The sequence below is a fragment of the Mrakia frigida genome, assembly GCF_051309035.1.
Source record: "Mrakia frigida strain ATCC 22029 unplaced genomic scaffold BDY24scaffold_11, whole genome shotgun sequence".
Classification (NCBI taxonomy): Eukaryota; Fungi; Basidiomycota; class Tremellomycetes; order Cystofilobasidiales; family Mrakiaceae; genus Mrakia; species Mrakia frigida.
Window position 1 is genome coordinate 303,077 of NW_027481270.1, and position 24,104 is coordinate 327,180.

Sequence of the window (24,104 nt, forward strand, 5' to 3'; positions counted from 1 at the left end):
AGCCGTCCGTGTCCATTCTATCATCGTCGTCTAAAGCTTCTTGGGCTCCTCCGTGAAAGTCAACGGGCTTCCACTGAACGTCTTGCTCGTCTTCAAAGGTCCTCCAGGGGTCCCAGAGGTAGTGGGAGTGGACTGCAATCGAGCAAAGCAAAACCGAAGAGTCAGCCAACGCGTCGATCTTTCGACGAGAAGGGGTTTGAGGAAGCGAAACACACCTTGAAGGTCTTCTTCTTGATCGGTACAGTACTAGCCCCAGTTGGCGCACTAGCTCCCGAAACCGGCACACTGGGACTTCTTCCACCAGCTCCAGCACCCGCTCCAGGCGTGCTCGAGGGAGCAAGGAGGGCTCCGGGAGGTCCTCGCTTCCTTCCTCGTTCGATAGCTTCTGCGAGCATAGCGGGAGTGGAGGTGGGGAGAGGAGAGGTAGGAGCCGAGGTCGTGGAGGGGAGGGTGGCGTGAGATCCGGGGAGAGTCGAAGCGTTGGTGTTGGCGAGTGGTTCTTCCCTCTTCTCCTCGTCTGATCCAACCTCCGTCTTCTCGGTCTCCGTAGCAACATTGGTAGAAACGGTCTTCTCCTCTCCCTCTCCGATGGTTTCCGTAGGCGTTCCTCCTCCAGAAGCAGAGAAAGGTGAGGGCGCCTCTCCGTCTCTTTTCTTCCCTGGAGCAGACGACGTTCGACGAATCCCTATTCCGGCTCCGAGTTTACTGACGAACGCTCCAGCGACGGTCTTGGATTTACTAGAAGCGGGCTCAGTAGCTTGGGACTTGAGCTTGTTGGCGTCGAAGGGAGGGGCGGAGGGAAGGGGAGTGGATTGGGCTCGAGCTTTGTCGGAGGCGAGTTGTTGACGAGCTCGATCTTGAGTTGCTTTGGCGATGAAGGCGTGAGCTTCCTCGGGAACGAAGGCGTTGATGGCATGTCCAGCCTCGTCATGTTGATCGTCTAGGGGAGGGAGACGAGAGGTGGAAGGGAGCGTCAGAAAGGAGAGGAAAGACGCGACGCGTCGAAGATCGAAGAATGAGAGCAAACTCACACTCGTCCTCGATCTCGTTCCCAATGAGTTCCTCCAAGACGTCCTCCAGAGTGATGATACCGATCGTCTCACCCTCGATGTCTCCCATGAGCTGAAAGAAGGACGTAGAAAGGAAGACGAGTCAGCGGGTGAATGCAATTCTTCGACGCACTCTTCCTCCTCGCACACTCACCTTATCGACCGTCTTCGGCTCCAAGAAAGCATCCCCAGGGACACCCTGACCCTCCTTCTTAGTCTCCAACCTCTCCGCCTCAGCCTTCTCCCTCTCAGCCTCCCTCTTCTCCTTCTTCAGATCCCGTTTGCTCTTCTTCTTCTCGATCTTCTTCGAAAGCTGCTCTCCCTTCTCGAGATCCTCCTCGTCGTCTGATGAATCCGACGTTTCCGAGCCAGCGAGTTTCTTCCGAATTCGTTCCCGAAGTCCTCCAGCCGCGTTCTCGATCATGGACTGCTCGTCGATGTCCGTTTCGTCAACGTTGGGGAGCCGTTTCCTGCGAGAGACGAGAGCCATGTGAGATCGACCTTCCCTGAAGGCGTTGAGCATGTCGAGGAGAGGTTGGTCCTGAGGGACAGTGGTGAGGAGAGTGCTCATGGGAATCGACATGATGGGAGTCGCGTCTGAAAGAAGAAAAAGGGAAGAACGTCGCGTTGTCAGTTTGAGAGACTGAGATGAAAATGGGACTCGGAGACGCTCTCACCTTCAGGATCCAGCAGTACACAGTTCTTGACGAGCATGGTTCCCAGAATCTTCTTGATCTTCCTCGTCTTTCCAACTCCAGTAAGATCGGGGACCTCGACGGAGTGATAGACGGGAATTCGAGAGTGACCTGATTGAACGACCTTGGAGAGGACCTCGTAGTCGAGTTTGGTGGTATCCTCGAGCATGAAGACGGATTCGATAGGAGTCATGTGGGCGAAGACGGACTGAGGGACGAGAGTCGGAGGGTCAGCTTCGAACACGAAAAGACGCGTCGAACAAGGATCTTGCTCACCTTGTCCTGAAGATCGAGCGCTCCTTGAGCCATGTGAACAGTTCCAGTCAAGAGATCTCCACCGTGCATTCCAGCCATGGCGTGGAGGTTGAGCTGAGAGAAAAGGAAAGCAGGTCAGTCGAGCGATCCTTCTTGTCGAAAACTGCAAATCCGGACGTACGAGCTCTCTCAACTCGGCCTTCCTGTAAATGATCCCGTTATGCGATCCGAGAATCTTCTCGAGAAGAAGAGATACGGGCTTAGCGACGGGATAGGCGACGTAGATGAGGATCTGGGAGAAAGACAGCGGGACGTCAGAGAAAGTCATTCAGAGAAAAGCAGCGGACGGAGACGAACCTGTGTCATCCTGGCAGCCTTAGCTCCTACGAGGAGACCGTATCGCGAGCAGATAGACTGAGGGATGATCTCGGCGAAGATGATGATCAAAACTGTGCTGACCACCACGGCTGGAGGAGAGTGAAAAGATGTCAGATGCTTTGCTCGCGTCTCGCAGCTTTGGAAATCGAGAAGAAGACTCACCTTGAACTCCTCCTCCGAGAACAGGGTCTGCAATGACGGGAAGAGTCTCGTTGACGATCATGTTGACTAGAAGGAGCGTCTGGCAACGGGGTGGCAACGGATGAAAGTCAGGAGACGTGTCGGACCCAACCTCGGCTCTCATTAAAGTAGACTACAGGTGTATTCAGGGGTAGGGATACATACCGTGAGGAGCTGGTGACCATTCCGTCGAACAGGCATAATTTTCTGCCAGACAGAAGAGGAAGAGCACGGGAATCAGCTTCGGCGGACGCGATAGCGACGCGAGCACCGACAACGAACCTTTGCGTAGGCTTGTTGAGTTGCGTTGCCAGAAGTTGAAAGGATGGTGAGTTGAGTCATATCAAGTGACATGTACCCAAGCGTAAGACCTAGGAGCAGATACAGGACAAGGAGAGTCGGTCAGCAACGAAAGGAAAACAAAGCTGAGCTTCGATCTCTCCTCCTTTCCCTCCCATTCCTTCCCACTCTCCTTTGACGACTGAGACTCACCAGCAAAGATTCCAGACCTAGGGAAAGAAGAAAAAACCGGGAATGTCGGCTTCATAAACTCTCTCTCTCGATCAAGTAGCAGACCTCCTCCTCCTCCTCAACGACGCATGGGTCGCACGGGTCGCTCGATGAGCTTTTCGGCAGCCCCCTCTCCCTCCCATACCCACGCCGCGGTTTGCCTCCCCCTCCTCCTAGCAGTGCAGTTTTTCAATGTACTCACAGGATAACGAGGATAGGGATCAAAGCAGCGAAAACTCCAAACTCAGCGCTACCCTTCTCGAGCTCCCTCTTCCCGAAAGACTTCATCCCAGTCTCGATCCCTCCGGTGACGACCGTCGAATTCTTTCCTCCGACTTGAAGCAGAGCATGGCCTAGGAAGTGAGCGAGAGGGGAGAGGACGAAGGTTTGGATCGAGTAGAGCCCGGGGAAGAGAGCGAGGAAGCAGAGGATCCGAACGAGGAGCGAAGCGTCGTTGGGAGGAGGGAGTGCGGTGTTGGTGGTCTCGGTCGAGGAGGTTTTCTTGTCGAAGAAGAGAGGGAGCTGTGGGATGTTGCCGTTGTTGTGATCTTTGATGAGGAGATTGTTTGGTTTACCGGTCTTTTCCATCTCTTGGCTGAAAGATATCGATAACGGAGGAGATAGGAAAAGGGCTTGGGTGCTTGGAAGGAACGGGGTGGAAGTTGGGAGCGAAATCGAAACGTTGTGTCTTTCTCCTTCAAACCGCTTCCATCGTTAGTTCGACCTTTTTGTTTTCTACTCCCACCTGTAGCTGAAGAGGCTGACTTTCGGTTTCTCCCTCCAGATTCAATCTCCGAAATGCTGCTGGAAGTCTGCGTCGACTCGTTTGACTCGGCCAAAACGCGAGCTCACTTTCCTTCCTTCCTTCCTCCTTTCGAAGCTGATCGTTCTGACCAGCGAACCTCCCTCCGTTTCTTGAATTCCACAGAGCCGTCGACAATGGAGCAGATAGACTCGAGATATGTGGTCCTTTGGGTATCGGAGGAGGAACTTCTCCTTCTTTTGCCCTCGTCAAAAAGATCCATCGTGCCTTCCCTTCGACACCGCTCGTCGTGAGCTCTCCTTCTCTTTCCCTTCTCTATAAGGTGATCAAAGCTAGCCTGAACTATCATTACCTTACATCCCAGGTTATGGTTCGACCACGTCCAGGAGATTTCGTCTACTCTTCCTCTGAGCTCGAGCTCATGAAGGACGAGATCGATCTCCTCAAATCCGTCGTCCCCTCCGTCATGGGTGTCGTTCTTGGATGCCTCTTACCGAATGGGAGGATAGACGTGAATAGTACACGATCGTGAGTTCTCTTTCTGCTCTGTGTGAGATCTTCTGAACTGACTCAGTCCGTTTCCTTTCCCCTTCATCACGGCCAGACTCGTCGAGCGAGCTCACCCTCTCGAAGGTTCGTCCCATCTCTCTGCAACCCTTCACCTTCTAGTCTCATATCGCCTCCTGCGCTCTCTACCTGCAGTCACCTTCCATCGAGCTTTCGACATGACTTTCTCCTCAGGCGCTCCTGCTCTCGAAGCTCACGCGTTGACAGGTTCGTCGTTCTCTCTCTCACCACCTCCTGTACGAAAACTGATCTCTCTCTCTTCCCACTCTTGTTTGGTTGTCTTAGCTCTCGAAGACCTTCATTCGATCCCAGGAATCACTCGCATCCTCACCTCGTTCGTCCCTTTCAGTCCCTTTCCTTCGCATCCCTCCCCTCCGTCCTCGCTGATTCCTCACTTTCCTCCTTCTCCCATCCCCTTTCCCATCAACAGAAGTCTTGGACCTTCCCTACCTTCCTCTTTCCACGTCTTCTCCGCTCTCGTTCAACACCGTCGACGCATCGTCCTTCTCCCTGGATCAGGCATTAACCCTACCTCCCTACGCGCTCCGATTCCATCACCATCACCGTCTCTTCCTCCAATCGACCATCCCTCGTCAATATCGCTACCCGCTTCCTCGAAAGAAGAACCCCCGAGCCTTCTCGCCGCCCTTCGATGCCTCGGAATCCAGGAGCTGCACGCGTCGTGCTCTTCATTCGTTGAGGGACCTGTTCTTCCTGAGGCGAGAAAGGAGGGGATGGGGATGGGACCTTGGGAGAGATGGGAGGTCAGAGGGGAGGTGGTTAGGGAGATGAGGGCTTTGCTGGACGGGGGAGATTGACTTGCGAGGGAGAAAGCGACGCGTCCGAGGTTCCATCCGTTCAGCGTCAATACGAGGCGGAGAAACGTAGGCTGGTCCTGCTCGCAGCTAGGCCTATTGTTAGGAGGAGCTTCGTTGGATATGAGGTCTTGGAGGGACCGAGGAGGGAAGGATCTGAGAGGGAAGGAGAGAACGCGTCGAGGAAGACAACCCTACCCTTTTTCTCGTTGTATAGATGCAGATTCATCAATTTCATTTTCGCATCGCTACCCCGGTGCTCTCCTCTCCCCAACTGTCGTCCTGCTGCAGCAGCGAAAAAACTTCTCATCTCGCCTCTCTCGTCCTCTTTTCCCACCGAGATTGCCCCGCTGTCAGCTTCGAGTTTCAGCTCCTCCCTTCCTCCTTTCCTCCCCACCTCTTTCGTCTCCCCAACGGCCACCTCTCTCCTTTCAGAAACTCGTCCCACTTCATCTCCCAACCACATCCTTTTCTTTTCCATCAACCACTAGGACTCTCAGGATGCTCAGAATCACTCTCTCCAAAGCTCGTCTCCCCTCCTCCTCCTTCTCCGCCTCGATGCTCTCGAAGAGATTGAGCTCGTCGTCTGCTTCTTCCCCTAAGGTCCGTCCATTCAGCTCCTCTGCATCCATCTCCATCTCATCCCATTGACCAAACCTCGTCTTTCCATCTCTCAGGAACATCTCCTTCCCGTTCGTTTCTCTCCATCTCCTCGCATGCATCTCCTCCTTTGACTCGAGCTCACACCTTTCCCCTCCTTCTTCCACTGCCCCCACTCCAGTCGACTCGCTTCCTCCACACGACCCCTCCTCCTTCCTCCTCGTCCACCCAACGAACGACCACAACCATCTCGGAAACGACTATTACTTCAGATCTGCCCACCTACTCTCCCAACGGACCTTCCTCGATTCACTCCTTCCCCTCTCCCCCGACTCCCTCCGAACCAGTCTTCCTCGGACCCAACTACACCCACTCGGACCCCATGTCCGTCTCGCCTACTCTCACAACCGAGCAGAGGTACGACTACCTCTCGGTCTTGAGGACTTCGGTCGCGCAGGGAGGAGGGAGGATGCAGATGATGTTCGACGGCGAGGGAGCGACGGCGGGAGGCGAAGGCGAGGAGGTTGGCTGTCGGGTTGTGTTGGACGGGGTAGGAGTCGTAGGAGAAGCGAGAGGTTTCGGGAGAGGAGAAGCTATGGGATTGTGAGTGTGAAATATCTCTTTCTCGATTCAGATTTTCTCGCCTCGAGGACTTTTGCAACGACAGAGCTGACTGACTCGTTGGTTCGCGTCGCTCGCTTCGTTTCGCAGGGCTGCTGAGGATGCTTGCATGAGGTTGGGATTGGCTTGACCTTGGGGATACTTAGCTAGGATGTGGTAGATATCGGGCCTTTCTCTCTCTTTTGCGCTTTATACGAACGGACAGTCACGACCTCCTCTTTTCTTCTCCTCCCTTTGTGTTTCTGTTCTCGATTTGATGGTTCCTTCTTTCTGCGTCCGTCGTCGGGAAGATTGAAGCTCAGTTATTCAGACCATCTTGGGGAGTCTTTGAACATTGGGGCGGGAAGAGGGGTGAGTCGATTGTGAGCGTCGATGCGCGTCGAGACCCTTCGGCTCCTCTCGCTCAGCCTGTCGTTAAAGATCAATAGCCTGAAGAAGAAAAAAGAACTTCTTTGATCTGACTCTTCTAGTTTCCATCTCGCTTTCTTTCTCAGAAAAAAAACGCTTTCGGTTCTTCAGGACTCGCTCGTCTTCGACGCGTCGAACCCGAGGCTCCGTCTTTAATTGAACCTCCTGCTTATCTCTGATCGTTGATCCTCTACAAGCTTGTAAGCAAATATCTTTGTACGTATCTCCATCTAGACATCAAGCTCCTCCGTGGCGCTCTTCAGGCCAACTTCGAGCTCGAGTCGAACTCGACGCGTTTCTTCTTCATGCTTCTTCTGGGCCACCGAGAGCCCAACTCGGTTCTCTCGTTCTCGTTCCACGCAATCTCGATAGATCTAGGACGGAAGGTTTTCGGTTCAGGCGGAGACGTTTCTCTGTCGAAGGAGTGCGGCTCGAACATCCGACTTTCCGACCTCTCGATTCCTTTGTTCCTCAGGAGTCGTTCGGTCCGCTCCTCTTCCCCTGGGGCGAAAAGATTCGTCGCTTGTTGAATTCTTCTCAGGCTCCGAGACCAGAGCTTGCCCTTCTTACACGACAGGAGCTCGAGGCCGGGGATTGTTTGGACGTGTTTAATCTCTTTCGTTTTCAGCCCTCGTCGACGCGTCAAGAACTCTCCGCCCTCGCTTGACTACCCATTCGGAACTTCACGAGGACTTCAGTGAATCTCCTACGCGTGAAGGCAAGCTGAGATATGGAGCCGCTGAAAGGTTGTATCCTGGGAGGGAGTTCAAGCTCCTCGGTTCTCCCTTTGGTGACTGAACTTCCTCTCTTGCTCTTCCTCCGTCTCAATCTCTCCCATCCTCACCCATCGATAGCCACGTCTTGCCATCCTCCTTCAGCCTTCGACCCGAGTCAAATTCCAGACTTCGAGGTTTATCGAGGCTGATCGCGGTTCTTTTGACGTTTCTTGCTCAGATCCTCTCAGATCCGTTCAAAAATAGCTCGCCTGCGCGTGGCCAGCAGAAAATGCTGGCCCCTCCTTCCCTCCTTCTTCCCCCCATCAACCACCTAAAGGCCCCACTTCTCATTTCATCAACAAGCTCATCCTCTTCTTCCCTCCCTCGCCCAACTTCACCCCTTCCCTCCCTTGCCGCTCAACATGTCCTTCGACAACGACAACAAGGACCGGAAGATGCACACGGATCACCTCGAAGATTCTAGCATCGATAACTCAAAGTAAGGCGCTCCTTCCCTCTTCTCGGTTCTTCCTCGATCTTGCGGAGTGGGCTGAACCTCTCTTCGCGTCTCTCTTTGTTTGCCTTTCCTAACTCTTCTCTTCGCCAGGCCTCACGACAAAGCTCTCGACATCCTCGGTCATGGCAGGTACGTTCCGATATCTCGTTTTCGTAGCGGAAGCGAGCCTACCGGCACCGGAACGACCCGCTGATTTCTCCTCCTCGTCCAACTCTCTTTTCCAGAGTCGAGATGACCGACGAGCAGTCTCGGTACGTGTGCCGAAGAATAGACAGGGTTGTTCTGCCTTTGCTGTGCTGGGTTTACTTCCTCCAGGTCCGTACCTATATCTTTCTACTTCCTTTCGAGGCTCCTCTTCGATTTGCTCGCTCTTCGACCGACGCGTTGCTCACCATCCTCTCCTTTATCCACCTCTCTACAGATCTTGGACAAGTCTGTCATCGGATACGGATCCATCTTCGGTCTTCAGACTCAGGCTCACTTGGTCGGAAATCAGGTAAGCGCTCCCTTCATTCCTCTCTTCTTCCTCGACGCGTAACATTCGAGTCGTCCTTCTCGATTCGAGCTCGATCAGGCCTCTCCCCCCTCTTCTGCCTAGACATCTCCCTTCTCAATGGAAGGCTGATACTGCTTTATTCTCTACAGTACTCAATCATCGGTTCAGCTGGCTACTGGGCTCAACTCGGCTGGCAACCGTTTTCGGCGTGGCTCATCGTCAAGGTCAGTTTACGACGTGTCTCCTTCTTCCTCGCACCTCTTCTATCTCTGATCCTCATTCTGATCCTCAATATCAACCTCAGGTACCTACTCGATACCTCATGTCGTTCATCGTCACGGCCTGGGGTCTCTCGATGGTCGGACTCGCTTTCTCGACCAACTACCGCTCCCTCCTCGCTTTTCGATTCCTCCTTGGTCTCTTCGAAGCTTCCTGTCTCCCTCTCTTCACCATGGTCACTGTCTCATGGTACAGGCGATCTGAGCAGCGTGAGTGCTTTCATTTCCAGTCTCAATCTCCCAATCTCGGCTCCTTTCGTGTCGCTGATCGCTGAGTGCTAACTTTTGTCAATCTACTTTAGCACTCAGGGTGGCATTATGGTATGGGACCAACGGTCTCTCTTCTATGATTGGGTCCTTCCTGGCATGGGCTCTGTCTTTCGCCACTGGAGCAAAGGTAAGCACTGTCGCGACGTCGTCTTTCTCGGCCTGGAACTGACTCTTCTCTCGCTTCCTCTTTCTCGCTTCTTTTTCTCTCAGCTGCACGTCTACCAGATTCTCTTCCTCGTCGTCGGTCTTGCTACCGTCATCACAGGTCCCATCATCTTTTGGAGACTTGGTGAGCAAAACCTTTCTCAGACGAGCTTGGACGCGCTGAACTCCCTCCCTCCTCACCGGACGCTTCTGCTCGTATCATTCGCTGATGCAACGCCATTCTATCGTTTTGTTACAGATAACTCCCCCGCCGAGGCTCGCTTCCTTACACCAGAAGAGCGAACGTGGGCTGTGGAGCGACTTCGAGATAACCAAACCGGAGTCAGCAACCGAGCGTTCAAACTTCCTCAGGTAAGCATTTTCTTAAACTAAGAGGCCGCCAAGGTGCCAAGAATGTTGCACGAAGAGAGGGTGGCAGTTCGAAGACCGGAGGGGTCAGATCACTCCGACGAGGACAAGACGAACGCGTGCTGACCTGTTCGTCTCTTCTTTCTTCGATCTCAGGTCGGAGAGGCTCTCTACTCTCCCATCACCTGGCTCTTCTTCGCTATGACCTTCTGCATCAACACAGGAGCTTCCGTCACCAACGTCGTACGTCTTTGATCGCTCAAATCCCGTGTCCGACGCGTCCCGTCGGAATCTGACTCTTTCTCCTTCTCCTTCCCTCTGCCTCTCCTTTCTTAGTTCGGACCACTCATCATTAGTGGATTTGGATTCGACGCTCGAAAGACCATCCTACTCAACATCCCGTTCGGATTCCTCCAGGTACGTTTCTGAACCAGAGAAGTTCGTCGCCGACGCGACGAGGGATCTTCTCGGAGTTTTTCGACATCTCGGAGACCTTTGATCGATCTCGAAAGGTACTGAGGCTCTTGCTGACATCTTCTTCGCTTCTGAACCTTGTCGTCTTTTTCAGTCGGCGGTCATTCTCGGCGCGTCGTGGGCTGCGACTCGCTTTAGGCGGAAATCCGTCGTCTTGGCCCTTATCTGCATTCCCTGTGTCGTAGGATCGGCGCTCCTCTACGGTGAGCTTCCATTCTTCTCTTCTTCATATGCCTCCGATCACTCAAGAGTCAATCTGACTCGTCCTCTTGTTTTCTGTCAGCTCTCCCTCGAGGCGCGAAGTACCAGGGGCCCCTACTCTTCAGTTACTACCTCCTCGCTTTCCTGTTCGGTGGCAACCCTCTTATCGTCTCCTGGATCGCTTCCAACACGGCTGGTCAGACCAAGAAGGCTCTCGTCTACTCCCTTTACAACGCTGGATCCTCGGTCGTGAGTCGCAACGCCCTCACCTCCCTTCTTTCACCGCCTGACGAACTTCCTATCTTCTTTTTCTCTCTAGGGCAACATAGTCGGACCTCTACTCTTCACCGTCGATCAGAAGCCTCTCTACCACAAGGGACTTCGAGCTGTTTTGGGAATTTTCGTCGCGTGCGTCGGAATCATCGGAATTCAAGTTTTCACCCTCCTGGCCTTCAACAAGAGGAAGGAGAAGGTTCGAGTCGAGCACGGAAAGCCAGCCAAAATTGCCGATCGATCGATGGAAGTCAAGTACTCTGCTGGAACCGACGCCGTCGACGCTGAGGGAGGAGGAGCAGGAGTTCTGGGAGGTTCGTCTCGTTTCTTTCCTCTTTCCTCGTTGCCTCTCCTGCGCTGACTTCCCCCTCTTCCTTCTCACAGCCAACGCTTTCGAGGATCTCACAGACTTCAAGAACGACGAGTTCCAGTATGTACTCTAGGTTAAAGAGCGCACATACGCTTCCGACCCATCTCTTCTCGTCGCTCGTTGCTTTGCCCTCGTTTCTCGTTGCTGGTTCGTGGTTATTTTGTGTCCTTCGCTCTCGTCTCGGTTCGGTGTACTTCTACTTATGATTCATCTGCACTACTCATAGGGATCGGAACGAGAGAGCAAAAAGGTTCGACCGAGAGCGAGAATCGAAGCAGACAACAGGTCGAAGACGGCTCGGTCGATGGACCTTACTCTTTCGCTCTCCATCCCTGCTCTTCTAGAGAAAGAGGCATCGGCATCGTGATGGTCGTAAAAAAAAAGATGTGAAGAAAGAGCACAGGCGAAAAGATTCGACGGCCGACGCGACGAGATCAGGCGACGAACTGGAAGGAGGAAGGGAGCGAAGGTCAGCTCGAGCTCGTTCGAGAAGAGGAGTAATGATATGTAGACTCACAGCATCAGCTTCCTCGTCCTCGATGATCGACTCGTTGTACTTGTCCTCCTGAGCGGTGATGAGTCCAAGTCGTCGTCCTCCCTCCTTGACGAAGAAAGGCCAGAACGATTTCGTCTTGTTGGCGGAGGAAGATCGGACGGTCTTCTTGAGCTTGGTGATGAACCTGGGGAAGCGAAGGAAGCAAACGTTGGTCAGGTCTCCAGGTGGAATCGTATAGGGGAAGGAGGATCAGACGAACGAGTTGAAGTTGAGAGTCTCCTCGATCTGAGAGCAAACGAGAACGAGACGACGCGTCAGGCGGAGGTCCCCGAAACGAAACCAAATCGGGATAGAGGGAACGCACCTCGATAGACTTGGACCGGAGAACTCGAAGGCACTTCAAAGCCTCTCTGTGCTCCCCTCGAGTGATGAGCTTGGAGATCGCTTCCTGGAAGGTCTTGTTGGCTGTGAGGACGAACGAAGGCGAACGAGACGAGATCAGTCCTCTGGCACAAGCTCTCAAAACTCGGGAACAGTAATCGAATAGACTCACCAGCCTCCGAGTTATCACTTCCGTTGTGATAGGAAAGGCTCTTCTCGTAGTTTCCGACCGGATCCCTCAGCAAAGCCTCGTCCTCCTCGTCCTCGGTTTCCGAATCGTCCTCCTCCTGCTTGACGTCGTCTTCCTGGCCCATCGTGACATCAGGATCGCTCTCGCCGGGGTTCGTGGTTCGAGACTTTTTGGAAGAGGAAGCACCAGTCTTCTTGGAGAGAGGAGAGGAGCCGTTCGAGAGTTGTTTGGAAGAGGAGGCGAAGGCGTTGGTGGGAGTCTCCGACTTCTTGGGAGGCGATTGGGAGGTGGAGGAAGATCGAGAGGTAGGAGCAGCAGCGAGGAGTTCATCCAGGCCAGCCAAGCTGAGAAGGGGAGGAGAGGAGAACGCATCAGGTCAGGGTTTGTACTCGAGCCGGAGGAAAAAGGATTGAGACGCGACTGTTCGACGAGACAACTCACTCTTCCTCTTCACCGAGTTCAGCGGCTCTCTTCTTGCTGATCTTCGGGGGAACTGCAAAAGGGACGACGCGAAGAAAGATGAGATCAGTTCTTTAGACTCGAGTGCGAGAGAGCCAGGGCGAAAAGAGAACGAAGACTTACGCTTCTTGACCTCCAGGACTTCCTTCGCCTTCAACCCAGCCTCCTTGATCTCGTCTCGAATCTTCTCAGGGGCATCGAAGTACTTGACGAGGTCCGAGTGCATAGGGAAGAGAGGCTCTCCAACTCGAGCGGTGAATTGATGGTACATGGCGTCCTTGATTCGATGGACTGCTGGGTTGAAGGACTCCGTGGGTTGGAAGAAGGGTTGAGGCATTCCGTCGTCGCTGGAAGGAAGGAAAGAAAGGCAAGGAAAGTGTCAGATCAAGCTCACGATATGGAAGGAAGAGAGAGGAGACGTAGAACGATGCGAAGGGAAAGAAATGAAGGGAACTCACTCGACTTCTCCTTGCTCCGAAACGTCCATCGTATCGACGAGGTTACTGATCGCTTCCCTCTGAGCATCGGTAGGGATGGTGGAGTGAGTGGTGACGAGTTGTCTCTTGGAGTTGACGACGTTCTCGAGAGGACTGAAGTAGAATCGTCGGTAGTCGTCGGCGAAGGGAAGCTGTAAGGAATTGAAAGGAAACAAGCGGAGGTCAAGTTCAGTGGCTCGCTTGAAACTCGTAAAAATGAATCGAAAGGTGAAGTCGGAAGACGAGGAGAGAGATGCGAGGAAAGCGGTAGACGAGAGTGAAGAGACGTGAGGAGAGAAGGAAAGACTGACCTGAACGAACTGAAGATAGTGCTGGCCCTGGTAGTGAACGGCTCCTTTGGCAACGCAGAGGTGAGGTGACGAGTTGTTACTGTAGCAGTACCTGAAGATGGCGTAGTACTCTCCGTCGGCGTGACCGAGCATGGCTTGAACGAGCGACGAGAGTTGGATCTGCGACTTTGCTGAATCGGGAGACGGCCAGGCGTAGCGAACTTCTCCCATCTCGAACTCTCGGTCGAACTGTGGAAACAGAATAGAAGAAACAGTAGAAACGTTCGTCAGCGGGAAGTACAAACGAAAGAAAACAAGCGACGCGTCGGAATCGAAACTCACCTCAGACGCCAGAATGAACTTGTAGAGATCCAGACCTGCCGTTGTCTCAAACTTCTCCTGAGCCAACCCGTCGTCGTCGTCAACAGGGAACCAACTGTTCCCAAACCTCCAAGCCTTCGTCAACTTCTCCTTCTCGACGGCCTGAATCTCTCCTCCCTCTCCCTCCTCGGTTCCTCCAACTCGAACGTTGTACGTAGTGACCGGTTTGAGAGCGTTGGAGATGACCTCGGGTTGGTTTCGATCGAGGTAGTAAGGGAGGTTGTTGATTCGGTAGTCGGCCGATTTGGCTTTGTAGTATTCGGCACTCGATTTCGGGTAGTTGAAGTTGGGATCGGGAGCAGCGTAGGAGGAGGAGGGGTCTTGGGTTTGGGAAGATTGAGAGTTGGAAGGATAGTTCGTGTTGGAGGTAGAGGCGTACTGAGATTGGAATTGAGAGCCTCCAATCTGACCCAGATCCTCTCCGTCGGGTCCGACGACGCGTCTCCCTCCTCCAGCGTCTCCTCTCGCTCTCGAACCGCTCGCCTGAGTCGACCCTCTTTCCCCATCCATCTTGACAGCGACCTTCTTGGTACTCTGAGGCGTAACCATGCTCGTCAACTTCCCGACCTTGACGTGGATCTCGATGGCTTCTCGCTCGTTGACGCTGCTGTCTCCGATTCGTATCGACATCGCTCTCGACGTCGGCTTGACCTCCTTGAGCTGAGGGGCTCGAGCGGCAGTCACAGCTCGGTAGATGTTTCCGATGATGGTAGGGGAGGACGAAGGACGAGCTTGCTTGAAGCGACGGTAGAGGGCTTCCGATTTGAGCTGAGAGGGAAAGAAGAAAGACGAAGGGAAAGGAAGAGGGAAAGAAGCGAAGAAGAAGGGAAAAATAGTGTCAGCCGGACGTTACAAGAGGCGAACGAATGAGAGGAGAAGAGGTTTTCAGTTTTCTGCGATGGAACGAACCTTGGTCTCTGACTTGTCGGTTTCGAGAAACCTCCCCGCTTTATTCCAAGGCCTGTCCTTGAATCCGAAGCCGCTGATAATCGCAACACGAAGGTCGAAAACAAGGAACATTGGGAGGTCAGCTCGCTCTACTTCGTACATGAAGAAGAGGCCGAGGATCGGGAGGCAGAGAGCGAGGACGTGAAAGGGGCAGAGGTTGGACGAACGCGATCTGAATCCTGACGGGGTTGTTGTGGTTCGCCTCGTGATTCGCTAGCTTATCAGCGACGATATCGACGTCATCTTCGTAGAGAGTGCTCTCTCCTGCAAAATTTAACGGAGAAAGGTTGTCCAACAGTCGGTGAGGACACGCAAGAGCAAAGAAAAGGAACGAGAAGGACTCACCATCCGTCAAGATCGAGATATCGTACGACCAACTAGGCTTGTGACCTCCTTCGTGGCTAACGAGCATCGGCATGAGAATCGAAAGACCAGCGAAGGCTGCGAAAAGGGTCTTGATCAAGAGCTGATCGATGGTAGTTCGAAGGGAAGACGCGAAGGAAACGAGCTCACCATCTCCAGCCTTCGATCCGAGCTGAACGTTCATGATCTTGTCCACCATCCACGTCGATGCGGTGACGGGTTCGAAGAGAACCTCGATGTGAGGATATCCGAGGCTTGCATGAGGGTTGTTGGTCTCTGAGGAAACGAAGGAGGGGATCAAAGGAGGGAGGGAGGAGGTGTTGAGCTTGGTTGCGAAGGGGTAAACGAAGCGGAAGATTCAACCTGAAGAACTCACTTCCACCGACGAGAATGACACAGACATGTTCAGTCTTCCTCTGAGCTTGGATCTGATCGCAAAGAAGAAAGAACAGGGGTGGGAGTCAGCTTGCACGAAGGAGGAAAGAGACGCGTCGAAGGAGATGTTGAGCTCGAAGCGAAGTCGAGGAGGAGGGGACCTCTCCCATTGGAGCTTCTGAAAGGATTCAACCACCCCAAGCTCAGACCAGCCATAGCTAGAGCGCTCTAGAGTGGACTGAGGGATGAGTTCGTTTTCATCTCGATTTCTGTCCATAGAAGCGACGAAGCAGCTCCATGCTCGCCACCTCTTCTCCTTCCTCCCTCCCTCCCTCTCCACTCTCTCACCCCATGCAGCCTTTCAGCTGAAGATAACGGGTGTACTCACGAGGGTGACGAGCTTCCTAGTTACATACTCCTTCGCCAAAGCCAACTTCTGTACCATCTTGCCCGAGTCTTCGTCGTAGGTCGGGTCTGGGACCATCCTTCCCATCGATTTGGAGACGTCCAGGATGAACGCCGTCACAGTGAAACCAGCTCGGTCCGCCATGGTAGATTTTGATTGAGAGCTCGAAGAATGGAGTAAGGAGAGGACTGAGAAGAATAAGAGAGAGGGTGTTTAGGTGGATGCTGATGGTTTGGGTGGAGAAGAAGGGGAAGCGAGCGAAATGAGCTTTGAACTTCTTGAGTTGACCTCTCACCGCGACGACCTCTCCTCCTTCTTATAGTCCCTCTCGATGTCTCGGAGGATCCACCGATGTTTTCCCTTTTGTCGGCTCCGGATTCAGGCCAACCCTCATCCTTCAAATGTCCCAGGAACGAGCTCTGTCCTTCTGCCTCCCTCCCCTCCCCCTTCGACAACCTCCTACTTTCAGGACGGATACGTCCTCCTCCAAGTCGAGTCCAAGACCTAAAAAGTCCATACGAGCATCTTGAGGAAGGCAGAAGTCTTTGCAGTCTGATGTTTCTCAACTCGAAGATTGAAGACGCGTCGCGACTGCATCCTGACTCTCTCTCTCTTTTCTCTCCTCTTCTTTCTGCAGTTCAGAGCATTGGCAGATCTAGAGGATGACAATATCTATTCAACATGAATCTTAGCACGCTTCTTCTCTCCCTTCTTCTCTCAACGAGAGGGGAGAGCTGATCGAGTCGAAGAGTCGGCAACGCGCCCTTCTGAGCTCACTCGGGCCTTTGGCGAGCATCGAAGGTCTCCGAGGTGCAGAAGTTCTGCGACAGCTACAGGAGCTCCTGCGAGTCACACTCTCCTAGATGTCGATGGGAGGAGAGAAACAGCACGAGGAACCAATTCAGCCCGACCTCCCTTCGAGCTCACCCTTCCTTCCCAACGACCTTCGGACCACTCTTTTCGGACCCAAGCGAAGAAGACAAGCGTCCCTGACCTCTCCATAGAAGCGATATCCATCTCAAGCGAGACGACAGCGCTCGAGGACCTTCCTTTCCTCGACGAGCTCGACTCTCCTCTCTCTCCTCCCTTCTTTTCCTTCCCGAAGATCCATGCATCTGCTTCTTCCGCAAACCCAGTCTCCCTCCGGGATACGATGTTGAAACCTATTATTACTTCTTCTTGCTGTTGAGCACGGCCCTTCTTCCGAAACCTGGAGGAAGAGGGAGAAGAAGGAGGAAGGGAGGGAAGGAAGGGAAAAGGTCAGCTTCGCTCGTTCATTTCCTTTCCTCCTTTTCCTCCCTCTGGTCCCCCCAAGCGCCCAGCACCTCCCAAAGGGCCCTCTCCCTACTCCCATCCTCCAAAAACACTCCAAACCGAAAGAAGTAAAGGCCAGTACTGACCCTTCTTGGGTGCTCCCTTCCCTCTTGCGACCTTCCTCTCGACGGTCTCCCGGTGAGCGAGGGTGGTGTCGTTGACCCAATCGCTGGGCAGGTTGAGCGTGTACCGAACCATCTGATCCGTCATGTGAACGGGGTAGTACGAGTTGATCTTCTCTCCTTGTAACGGTCGTTGAAGGTACTGGATTCCGGTTCGAAGGTTGAGAGGGTTGTAGGGTTGGAGGAGGGCGGTCGATCTGGATCGAGCTAGAGCTTGGAGGCGGGAGATGGAACAGGGGTTGAGGGACATGGTGGGAAAGGGAAGGGGAGGGAGAAGCTGGCGAGGCTTATATGTATATGTTTTTGAGTTGATGCTGGCCGTTGAGAGGGCTTTGAAGAGAGCGTTTTCGATGCCTCGTTTCGCTCGCTTCCAACCGTCACTCGCTCTCCCTTTCCTCCCTTCTTTTCCTCTGCGATGGTCGACCACGGACCTCCTTCCAGCAACAGCTCGTTCAACTATCAGCCCTACCCAGCCGAGTATCAACGCAATCATCCTCCACCGGGTTTCAACAACAACAACAACGGAACTGGTCCTTCCCGCCAGGGGATGTTCCCTCCTCCTCCTCCTCCGCCCTCCAACAACATCTATCGTCCCTTTCCTCCCGGACCTCCTCCTCCTCCCAACAACAACTCGAACTCCAACCTAGGACGGAACAAGTACCCTCCACCGCCGCCTTCTTTCCCAGCACCTCCGCTCCCTCCTCCTCCTCCAAGCCACGGCAACAACCACTTCTCCCACCTTCCTCCTCCTCCTCCTACTCGAGACCACACCTTCGGACCTCAAGCGAGGATGGGAGACGGCGGGTTGCCTCCTCCTCCTACGAAGAGAGCAGAGAAGAAGCAGGCAATCGCTCCCAACAAGCCTTCAGATGATCCTCCCGTGATGAGAGTGGCAAAGTGAGTCCATCTTCTTTTGGAGGGGAAGCGGGAGGCGAAGGGAGGGAGGTTGAGCTCGAGGCTCGAGATGGGGTCCGTCTTCTCGTTCGTTCGAGCTCTCGTTCCATACCTATGAAGCAAACAGCAGCGGAGGAATGTGCGTGGGCAGGAGGAGATAGGAGGAGATGCTATGGAGGGAGGATTCTATGGTGTTTCGCCACGAACTCGTCCAGCCTCCTCGAATCTCGAGCTGACGTTTCCCTGTCCTTTTCTGCTCTCTCGCCCTTTTTCTGCTCCCTCAGTGTTCCCGACAACACCACCGTCGAAGATATTCGTCTCCTGTTCCAGCGATTCGGTGGAATGTGAGCTTCTTCCCTCTTTTCTTCGCCCTCAACGAACGAGACGTCGGAACTCACCATCGTCCTCTCCCTCCCTTGTTCTCTTCCTCCTCCACAGCGTCAAGATCCAGGTAAGGTCTCGTCAGCGACCTGCCTCATTCTGTCAGCATAGTAGCTGATCTCTCTTGCTCTTCGTGTTGTCAGATGTGGAAGTCTACTCGTCTGAAGAACACCAACGCTTACGTCGTTCGTCCCTCCTCTCCTCTCCTTCCCTCTCTCTCTCGACTCGTCTTCCTCGTTCATCTGACTGACCAACTCTATCCCCTCTCTCTCATTCATCGACTACTTAGACCATCAAAGACCACTCTCAGCTCAACAAGATCCTCGCTCAGTTCGATCGCGTGGTCAAGCTGAAGTCTGGAATCTGGGCTCGATTCTCGGAGAAGGGCTACAAGTGTGCTCTCAACGTCCCAACAGGAAACGAGTGGTTCAAGTTTGTTATCTCTTCTTCATCTCTTTTCATCTCCTGAAGGCATGGCCTTCCTCGGTCGGCGTGGTGTTTTGCTGACTGCTTTCTCCTTTCCCTCTCTTCTTCCTCGACGCGTCGTCCTTCTCTTCACTCTCTCAGATACGAAGCTCCCACCGTACTCGAGTGGTCCACTCCAAGTCTCCCTACGGATGGTCCCAGTCGAGATGTACCTTCCTCTTCGACTTCAGGAGATGCTGCCGCGCTCCCTCTCGGATACGACGACGATTCGAAACCCCTTCCCTCCTCCTCCGCTCTTCTTCCTCCTCGACCTTCGGACGACGATGGTCCCATCGACGGTGCGATCCGAGCTCATCGACGATCACCTGTTGCGACTGGCGAACCAGATCCTCAGATCGTGAAGAAGGAAGTCGCCGACTCAGCTGTTCCCAAGAGTCGGAAGCGAAGAGGAAGTTGGAAGGACGAGGCTTCCCTTCCTCCTGCTGCTCGAGACCGAGGAGACGAAGGAGACAGACCTTATTCTAGGTCTCGATCTCCTGGATCTTCTTCGCGTCGTCGATCAGATTCGGACGCTGGTGCTGGTGGTGGTGTTGGCGGTGGTGCTGGCTCGACCTCCTCAGCTTCGGTTGCTGGAGTCGATGCTCAAGCGTCGGTTCCTGGTCCTTCAACAATGACAGCACCTCCCCACCATGGCCGAGATAATTGGGTTTCTCCTCCTTCGCCTTCGGCTGGCTCGTCGTCGTCGAGATCTCGTGGAAGGACCGGTCGATCCATAAGTCCAGCAACGAGCGACCGAGGAAGGAACGGACGCGTTCTGAGCGGGAAGGGTTCTTCGAACAGTTCAGGGATCCCTCCTTCTTCGTCGTCGCGCCAACCTCAACCTCAATCCAACCAGTCCTCTCCTTCTACTACAGTGGTGGGAGGTCCCTCCAACTACGAACGAACACCAGCTCCCTCCTCGTCGGGAGGGTTGGTCTCTCCAAATCGTCAGCACGGCGGTCGACAGCAACATCAGCATCAGCACCAACGCAACCCTTCCAACGCCTCGCTCCCTCACCTCGGCCCTACCACTTCAGCATCCTCCTCTTCCTCTTCTCTCCTCTCGAACCCTTCCACAGCTCCCTACCCTCCTCCTCCACCCCCCTTCGTCCCCGCTCCCAACACGGACGCGGACCTCGTTCAACGCCTTCACGAACTCGAAACCCTCCTCACCGCTTCCCGAGATCAATCCTCGCAGATCTACCACCATCTCCTCTCCACCGAGTCTTCCCTGCTCGCCCTCGCAAACACTGTTCTGACGGCTCAACAGTCGCAGAAGAGGATCGAGAGGGAACGGGACGAGGCTCTGAGTTGGAGGAACGAGGTCGAGAGGAGGATGGGGACTGTGTTGGGCGTTTTGGAAGAGGTTGGAGGTCGTAGTTTGAGGGAGGGAGTGGAACGAGGACTGGAGGAAGGGAGGAGAGGAGAGAGGGAGGTAGAAGGGGAGTTGTATGCTCTGATGGACGTGGACGAGAGGGAGGGTTTCAGCAGAGGTGGGGATGGAAGGGTGGGTTGGGACGCGGTCGAGAGCTTGGTGAGGCGGGCGAAGGAGCAGGAGATGGAGCAGGATCAGGAGAGGGAACGAGAACGAGAACGAGGGAGGAGGAGGTGATTGAAACGAACGATGCGTCTACTGCTACAGAACGGTGAGTAGTTTCGTTTCGCGTCTTTCGGCTCGGGAACCCCCTGACTCCTTCTCCTTCTTCTTCCTCCCCTTTTTGCTCCTCTTTCGTGTCCCTACTTCCTTCTTTTTCCGATCCAGACTTGTGACTTTTTATTCTCTCTCCCTCTACTACAGCGGCATCCCTCATCGAAACCGAACGAGCCCTCTTCCCCATCCTCTCACCGCGCGTCACAACTCCCTCCTCTCCCTCTCTCGCATCCGACCTCCTCTCACTCCTACCGGCGTTACGCCCTGTCTTGTTTATACCTTTGCCTTCACCGTTTGTTCTCGATTCGTTTGCTTTTTCTTCTTCTTCTTCTTCTCTTCCACGCTCTCTCTCTCTCTCTCTCTCTTTCTTGCTTTTTTGCTCCTTATCGAATCGCTGCTGCTTTCTTCTTGAACCTTCCCGACTACTTTCTGCAAGGGCAAGGAAGCAAACTTCTTTGTTGACTTTGGAGAGTGAAACCAAGCGAGAAGTACTAAGTGATTTGACTCGATAAGCAAAGAAGGGACGCCTCCGAGGAAAGAGAGGAGAGAGGTGGATCGGCTTGTGCTCCAGCTCCTTCCTTCCTTCCTTCTCCTCCTTCTTCCCTCCTCCCCCAACGCTCAACAACCCCCCTCTTTCTCGACAACTTTTTTTTTAACTTCCCTCCTCTCGACCTTCCCACCTCCCTTCCTTCAGAAGCAACCGACCTCAAAAGCAACCCAGCTTCGCTTCGCTCGCTCTCGAATGAGGCGATGATGCTCTCTCACCATCACCCTCCCTCCTCCTCAGCACCTCGTCCCCTCCCTTCAGCTCCTCCTCCCACCACCACCTCCTCCTCCTCTGCACCCGCACCCCGACCCATCTCCCGCACCATCTCTCCTTCCTACTACTTTCCTCAACAACAACCGAACGCAACCGCTTCCTCGAGCTCAACGAGCTCCTCTCGAGCGTCCGCTTCCTCCTCCTCCTCCTTCAGAGTCGTCGCTGCAAGAAGAGGAGCAGCTCCTCCTCCTACGACGACGACGACGACGATGACGCATACGCATACATCTAGGGATTTCGCTTCCGGAGATCATCCCGTGTATGGCTACAGGGAACTCGGAGCGGGAGGAGGGCTTGGGAGAGGAGGAGGAGGAGGAGGGAGCGAGACGGGGTTGACGACGGAGGAGGAACTTGAAGGGGAGGGAGCGAGCGAGGAGGGAGGCAGTTTTAATGAACGGAGGAGAGGGGAGGGAGTGTGAGTTATTCGAGTTTCTAATCGGGTGTTCTTTTGAGTCGGGTCGGTCGAACTGGGGAGAGGGAGGGCAGAGCGAGAGAGCATACAAGGAGGAGGAAGGAGCTTCGAGATGGTCGCTCGTCAGACCTCCTCTCTCGTCTCTTTTGGCTCGGTTCTCTTGCGCTTGGAACGTTCTTTCGAGCACTTCCCGAGGCTGCTATATGCTCTCTCCCTCTCTCTCTCTGTACAGATTTGATCTGGAAGAAGGCAGCTCTCTGGAAGGGCAGGAACGAAGCTGACCGACTCCCTCACCTCACCTCCTCCCCTTCGTAAACAGCGTCGAAACCGAAACCATCACCACTTCCACAGATCCTTACACAGGTCGCAAATGTCTCAACCAGTACGCTATCCTCAACGAACTCGGCAAGGGACAGCACGGGAAGGTCAGGTTGGCGAGGGACATGGAGACGAACACGCTTTGGGTGAGTCCGACCTCTCTTCGTTCCGTTCCCTGCCGTCGTCGTCGTCCTCCTCGGCTTGCCTGGGCTTGGAGCTTGGGAGGGAGGTGGTCAGGAGAACGGTGACGCTGACCTCCCTCCTTTTTCTCTCTCTCTTGTGGTTCTTTTACAGGCCGTGAAGATCATCTCTCGTCAGCAGAAGAAGCGTCTGCCTGGCTTCTCGTCAGCTCCGAAGCAACCTGTTCAGCCTGGGCAGATTGAGGATAAGTGAGTTCTCGTCTCTGGCTCTTATCCTCAAGAGGTGCAGCTGAAGGTCCTACGGAAGATGATCCGGGCACGAAGAGGATCTTCAAAACGAAGATCGCTGATCAACGTTTCTTTCGTCATTCCTCCGTTTGTTTCGAAGGCTGAAGAAGGAGATTGCGATCCTCAAGAAGCTGCGACATCCTCATGTGGTGAGACTGAGGGAGGTGATTGATGCGAAGGAGAATCCGAAGGTCTTTCTAGGTGAGTTTGGCGAACGTGCTTTGCCTTATCTTTTGGGTTTCAGGGTTTGACGGAAGGAAGCGAGGGAGGGAAGCGAAGGAAGGTCAACGAAGAGCTGACCTCCTTGTTTTCGTTTTTGGTTGATCAAAGTTCTCGAGTACATGGAAGGAGGGGAAGTCAAGTGGAAGTCGGACGATCAACCTCCTACGCCTTTGTTGACGACGGAACAGACGAGGAGGATGTTTAGGGACGTGGTGCTCGGACTCGAATATCGTGAGCTCAACGCTCCCTTCCTTCACCTCCTTCCCTTCTTCCCTTTAACTCCGCTCCGTTCATTCGAAAGAAACCGGAAATCGCTGACATGCGCCTTCTTCACTCTTCCTGCTTCTCTCGGTCAGTTCATCACCAAGGAATCATCCACCGAGACATCAAGCCCGCCAACCTCCTCTGGAACAAGGATCACTCGGTCGTCAAGATCTCCGATTTCGGTGTCTCCCACTACTCGTCCGTCCTTCGCTTAGCCTCAGGTCTCGACGACGAACTCGACGGAATCAACTCGGACGCCTACATCGCTCTCGACGAGGAGGCCCTAGCCAAAACAGCAGGATCCCCAGCCTTCTTCGCTCCCGAACTTTGCTACAACGGAGACTTTACGCCTCTCGCTCCTTCCTCCCCTGCTGCTTCCACCCACCACCTCAACGGAGACAACGGCAACTCCTTCTTCCCTCCTACCACGTCCTCGACCTCCTCCCAAATCACCATCAACCGTCAGGCAGGGATCCCGTCGTCGAGCTTCCGAGGAAGAAGGGAACGACCCAAGGTCACCAAGGCCATCGACGTTTGGGCTCTCGGAGTGACCCTCTACTGCTTGTTGTTTGCAAAGGTGCCGTTCGAGGCTCCGACAGAGTTCGCTCTGTTTGCGGTGATCCCGAACGAGGACTTTGATGTGCCGAGGTGGGCTGGGAAGGAGAGGTTCGAGACGGGGGGGAAGGTTCCAGGGGAGGGAGCGAGTTGGGAGGCGAGGGAGTTGGCGGATCTGTTGAAGGGGATGCTGGAGAAGAATCCGGAGAAGAGGATCAAGTTGGAGCAGGTGAAGGTGAGTTTGAGGGTTCCCTGAATCGGTTGAGGCAGGTGTTTTGGAGGAGAGACGCGTCGGATGGTGAGGTCGAGAGCTGACTTTCTTTCGGATTGTTTTCGTTCCAGCGACACCCTTGGGTTCTTCGAGGAATCGACAACTACGACTACTGGCTCGCGAGTACAGATCCAGGGAACGACTTCGTCACCGTCACCAAGGACGAGGTCGCCTCAGCCTTCACCGAAACCCTCTCCTCTCGAATCAAACGAACGGCCTCCAAGTTCAAGCAAAAGCTCTTCCACCCTACCTCCTCCTCTTCGTCCTCCATCC

At 54.1% G+C, this 24,104-nt stretch overlaps 10 protein-coding genes across 10 annotated transcripts; 7 read left to right on the plus strand and 3 right to left on the minus strand.

Annotated features, from left to right (window-relative positions):
• Positions 1-741: 741 nt before the first annotated feature.
• On the minus strand, positions 742-3,184 carry BDY24DRAFT_26127 (uncharacterized protein). Its single transcript, XM_076636846.1, has 10 exons — positions 3,050-3,184; positions 2,840-2,928; positions 2,723-2,764; positions 2,540-2,618; positions 2,357-2,466; positions 2,181-2,291; positions 2,021-2,113; positions 1,727-1,952; positions 1,204-1,646; positions 742-1,122 (listed from the first exon to the last, which is right to left on the minus strand). Exons 1-10 carry the CDS (start codon positions 3,102-3,104, stop codon positions 928-930), a joined length of 1,443 nt encoding a protein of 480 aa, XP_076497677.1. The 5' UTR covers positions 3,105-3,184; the 3' UTR covers positions 742-927.
• A 667-nt stretch (positions 3,185-3,851) lies between these two features.
• On the plus strand, positions 3,852-5,449 carry BDY24DRAFT_385465 (copper homeostasis protein CutC). Its single transcript, XM_076639969.1, has 7 exons — positions 3,852-3,909; positions 3,996-4,119; positions 4,195-4,358; positions 4,435-4,463; positions 4,533-4,604; positions 4,683-4,731; positions 4,828-5,449. Exons 1-7 carry the CDS (start codon positions 3,866-3,868, stop codon positions 5,213-5,215), a joined length of 870 nt encoding a protein of 289 aa, XP_076497678.1. The 5' UTR covers positions 3,852-3,865; the 3' UTR covers positions 5,216-5,449.
• A 142-nt stretch (positions 5,450-5,591) lies between these two features.
• On the plus strand, positions 5,592-6,706 carry BDY24DRAFT_385468 (uncharacterized protein). Its single transcript, XM_076639970.1, has 4 exons — positions 5,592-5,815; positions 5,890-5,904; positions 5,994-6,415; positions 6,524-6,706. Exons 1-4 carry the CDS (start codon positions 5,714-5,716, stop codon positions 6,561-6,563), a joined length of 579 nt encoding a protein of 192 aa, XP_076497679.1. The 5' UTR covers positions 5,592-5,713; the 3' UTR covers positions 6,564-6,706.
• A 1,273-nt stretch (positions 6,707-7,979) lies between these two features.
• Positions 7,980-11,022, plus strand: BDY24DRAFT_406639 (MFS transporter; the record flags this gene model as incomplete). The annotated part of the gene is made up of 15 exons (XM_076642717.1): positions 7,980-8,056; positions 8,165-8,203; positions 8,299-8,389; positions 8,496-8,570; positions 8,720-8,794; positions 8,875-9,058; positions 9,151-9,245; positions 9,329-9,407; positions 9,522-9,634; positions 9,788-9,874; positions 9,968-10,048; positions 10,200-10,308; positions 10,389-10,555; positions 10,626-10,893; positions 10,964-11,022. 15 exons carry the CDS (start codon positions 7,980-7,982, stop codon positions 11,020-11,022), a joined length of 1,599 nt encoding a protein of 532 aa, XP_076497680.1.
• Positions 11,023-11,287: 265 nt separating this feature from the next.
• On the minus strand, positions 11,288-15,943 carry BDY24DRAFT_385475 (uncharacterized protein). Its single transcript, XM_076639971.1, has 16 exons — positions 15,697-15,943; positions 15,310-15,361; positions 15,084-15,209; positions 14,916-15,011; positions 14,738-14,834; positions 14,532-14,604; positions 13,584-14,390; positions 13,263-13,490; positions 12,934-13,103; positions 12,599-12,822; positions 12,458-12,509; positions 11,999-12,360; positions 11,810-11,910; positions 11,705-11,730; positions 11,467-11,629; positions 11,288-11,395 (listed from the first exon to the last, which is right to left on the minus strand). The coding sequence occupies exons 1-16, from the start codon at positions 15,856-15,858 to the stop codon at positions 11,384-11,386; spliced, it is 2,751 nt and encodes a 916-aa protein (XP_076497681.1). The 5' UTR covers positions 15,859-15,943; the 3' UTR covers positions 11,288-11,383.
• Positions 15,944-16,406: 463 nt separating this feature from the next.
• RSM27 (mitochondrial 37S ribosomal protein mS33 RSM27) lies at positions 16,407-17,473 on the minus strand. The gene is made up of 2 exons (XM_076639972.1): positions 17,115-17,473; positions 16,407-16,924 (listed from the first exon to the last, which is right to left on the minus strand). Exons 1-2 carry the CDS (start codon positions 17,398-17,400, stop codon positions 16,884-16,886), a joined length of 327 nt encoding a protein of 108 aa, XP_076497682.1. The 5' UTR covers positions 17,401-17,473; the 3' UTR covers positions 16,407-16,883.
• A 52-nt stretch (positions 17,474-17,525) lies between these two features.
• BDY24DRAFT_385479 (uncharacterized protein) lies at positions 17,526-18,737 on the plus strand. Its single transcript, XM_076639973.1, has 2 exons — positions 17,526-18,047; positions 18,329-18,737. The coding sequence occupies exons 1-2, from the start codon at positions 17,566-17,568 to the stop codon at positions 18,390-18,392; spliced, it is 546 nt and encodes a 181-aa protein (XP_076497683.1). The 5' UTR covers positions 17,526-17,565; the 3' UTR covers positions 18,393-18,737.
• BDY24DRAFT_26264 (uncharacterized protein) lies at positions 18,594-19,387 on the plus strand. The gene is made up of 2 exons (XM_076636854.1): positions 18,594-18,610; positions 18,715-19,387. The coding sequence occupies exon 2, from the start codon at positions 18,899-18,901 to the stop codon at positions 19,250-19,252; it is 354 nt and encodes a 117-aa protein (XP_076497684.1). The 5' UTR covers positions 18,594-18,610; positions 18,715-18,898; the 3' UTR covers positions 19,253-19,387.
• Positions 19,388-20,982: 1,595 nt separating this feature from the next.
• Positions 20,983-22,574, plus strand: BDY24DRAFT_26299 (uncharacterized protein). The gene is made up of 3 exons (XM_076636855.1): positions 20,983-21,776; positions 22,093-22,237; positions 22,386-22,574. The coding sequence occupies exons 1-3, from the start codon at positions 21,292-21,294 to the stop codon at positions 22,482-22,484; spliced, it is 729 nt and encodes a 242-aa protein (XP_076497685.1). The 5' UTR covers positions 20,983-21,291; the 3' UTR covers positions 22,485-22,574.
• A 37-nt stretch (positions 22,575-22,611) lies between these two features.
• Positions 22,612-23,816, plus strand: BDY24DRAFT_339274 (serine/threonine-protein kinase; the record flags this gene model as incomplete). Its single annotated transcript, XM_076637359.1, has 4 exons — positions 22,612-22,720; positions 22,850-22,972; positions 23,098-23,434; positions 23,507-23,816. Coding segments are annotated over 4 exons (879 nt in total), but the record flags the coding sequence as incomplete, so codon positions are not given.
• Between the last annotated feature and the right edge of the window lie 288 nt (positions 23,817-24,104).

Coding starts and splice junctions, on each gene's coding strand:
- BDY24DRAFT_385479 (XM_076639973.1), top strand. CDS start 17,566: ATGGTCGACCACGGACCTCCTTCCAGCAACAGCTCGTTCAACTATCAG. Junction 18,048..18,328: donor CCCGTGATGAGAGTGGCAAA/GTGAGTCCATCT, acceptor CTGCTCCCTCAG/TGTTCCCGACAACACCACCG.
- BDY24DRAFT_26127 (XM_076636846.1), bottom strand. CDS start 3,104: ATGAAGCCGACATTCCCGGTTTTTTCTTCTTTCCCTAGGTCTGGAATC. Junction 2,114..2,180: donor AGGCCGAGTTGAGAGAGCTC/GTACGTCCGGAT, acceptor CTTTTCTCTCAG/CTCAACCTCCACGCCATGGC. Junction 1,647..1,726: donor TGTACTGCTGGATCCTGAAG/GTGAGAGCGTCT, acceptor TTCTTCTTTCAG/ACGCGACTCCCATCATGTCG.
- BDY24DRAFT_385468 (XM_076639970.1), top strand. CDS start 5,714: ATGCTCAGAATCACTCTCTCCAAAGCTCGTCTCCCCTCCTCCTCCTTC. Junction 6,416..6,523: donor AGAGGAGAAGCTATGGGATT/GTGAGTGTGAAA, acceptor TTCGTTTCGCAG/GGCTGCTGAGGATGCTTGCA.
- BDY24DRAFT_385465 (XM_076639969.1), top strand. CDS start 3,866: ATGCTGCTGGAAGTCTGCGTCGACTCGTTTGACTCGGCCAAAAC. Junction 3,910..3,995: donor TCGTTTGACTCGGCCAAAAC/GCGAGCTCACTT, acceptor TGAATTCCACAG/AGCCGTCGACAATGGAGCAG. Junction 4,359..4,434: donor GACGTGAATAGTACACGATC/GTGAGTTCTCTT, acceptor CATCACGGCCAG/ACTCGTCGAGCGAGCTCACC.
- BDY24DRAFT_385475 (XM_076639971.1), bottom strand. CDS start 15,858: ATGGCGGACCGAGCTGGTTTCACTGTGACGGCGTTCATCCTGGACGTC. Junction 15,012..15,083: donor CGGATCGAAGGCTGGAGATG/GTGAGCTCGTTT, acceptor CCCTTTTCGCAG/CCTTCGCTGGTCTTTCGATT. Junction 14,605..14,737: donor CCCGTCAGGATTCAGATCGC/GTTCGTCCAACC, acceptor TGCGATTATCAG/CGGCTTCGGATTCAAGGACA.
- BDY24DRAFT_26299 (XM_076636855.1), top strand. CDS start 21,292: ATGATGCTCTCTCACCATCACCCTCCCTCCTCCTCAGCACCTCGTCCC. Junction 21,777..22,092: donor CGGAGGAGAGGGGAGGGAGT/GTGAGTTATTCG, acceptor CTTCGTAAACAG/CGTCGAAACCGAAACCATCA. Junction 22,238..22,385: donor TGGAGACGAACACGCTTTGG/GTGAGTCCGACC, acceptor GTTCTTTTACAG/GCCGTGAAGATCATCTCTCG.
- BDY24DRAFT_26264 (XM_076636854.1), top strand. CDS start 18,899: ATGGCCTTCCTCGGTCGGCGTGGTGTTTTGCTGACTGCTTTCTCCTTT.
- RSM27 (XM_076639972.1), bottom strand. CDS start 17,400: ATGTCCCTCAACCCCTGTTCCATCTCCCGCCTCCAAGCTCTAGCTCGA. Junction 16,925..17,114: donor GAAGGGAGCACCCAAGAAGG/GTCAGTACTGGC, acceptor CTCTTCCTCCAG/GTTTCGGAAGAAGGGCCGTG.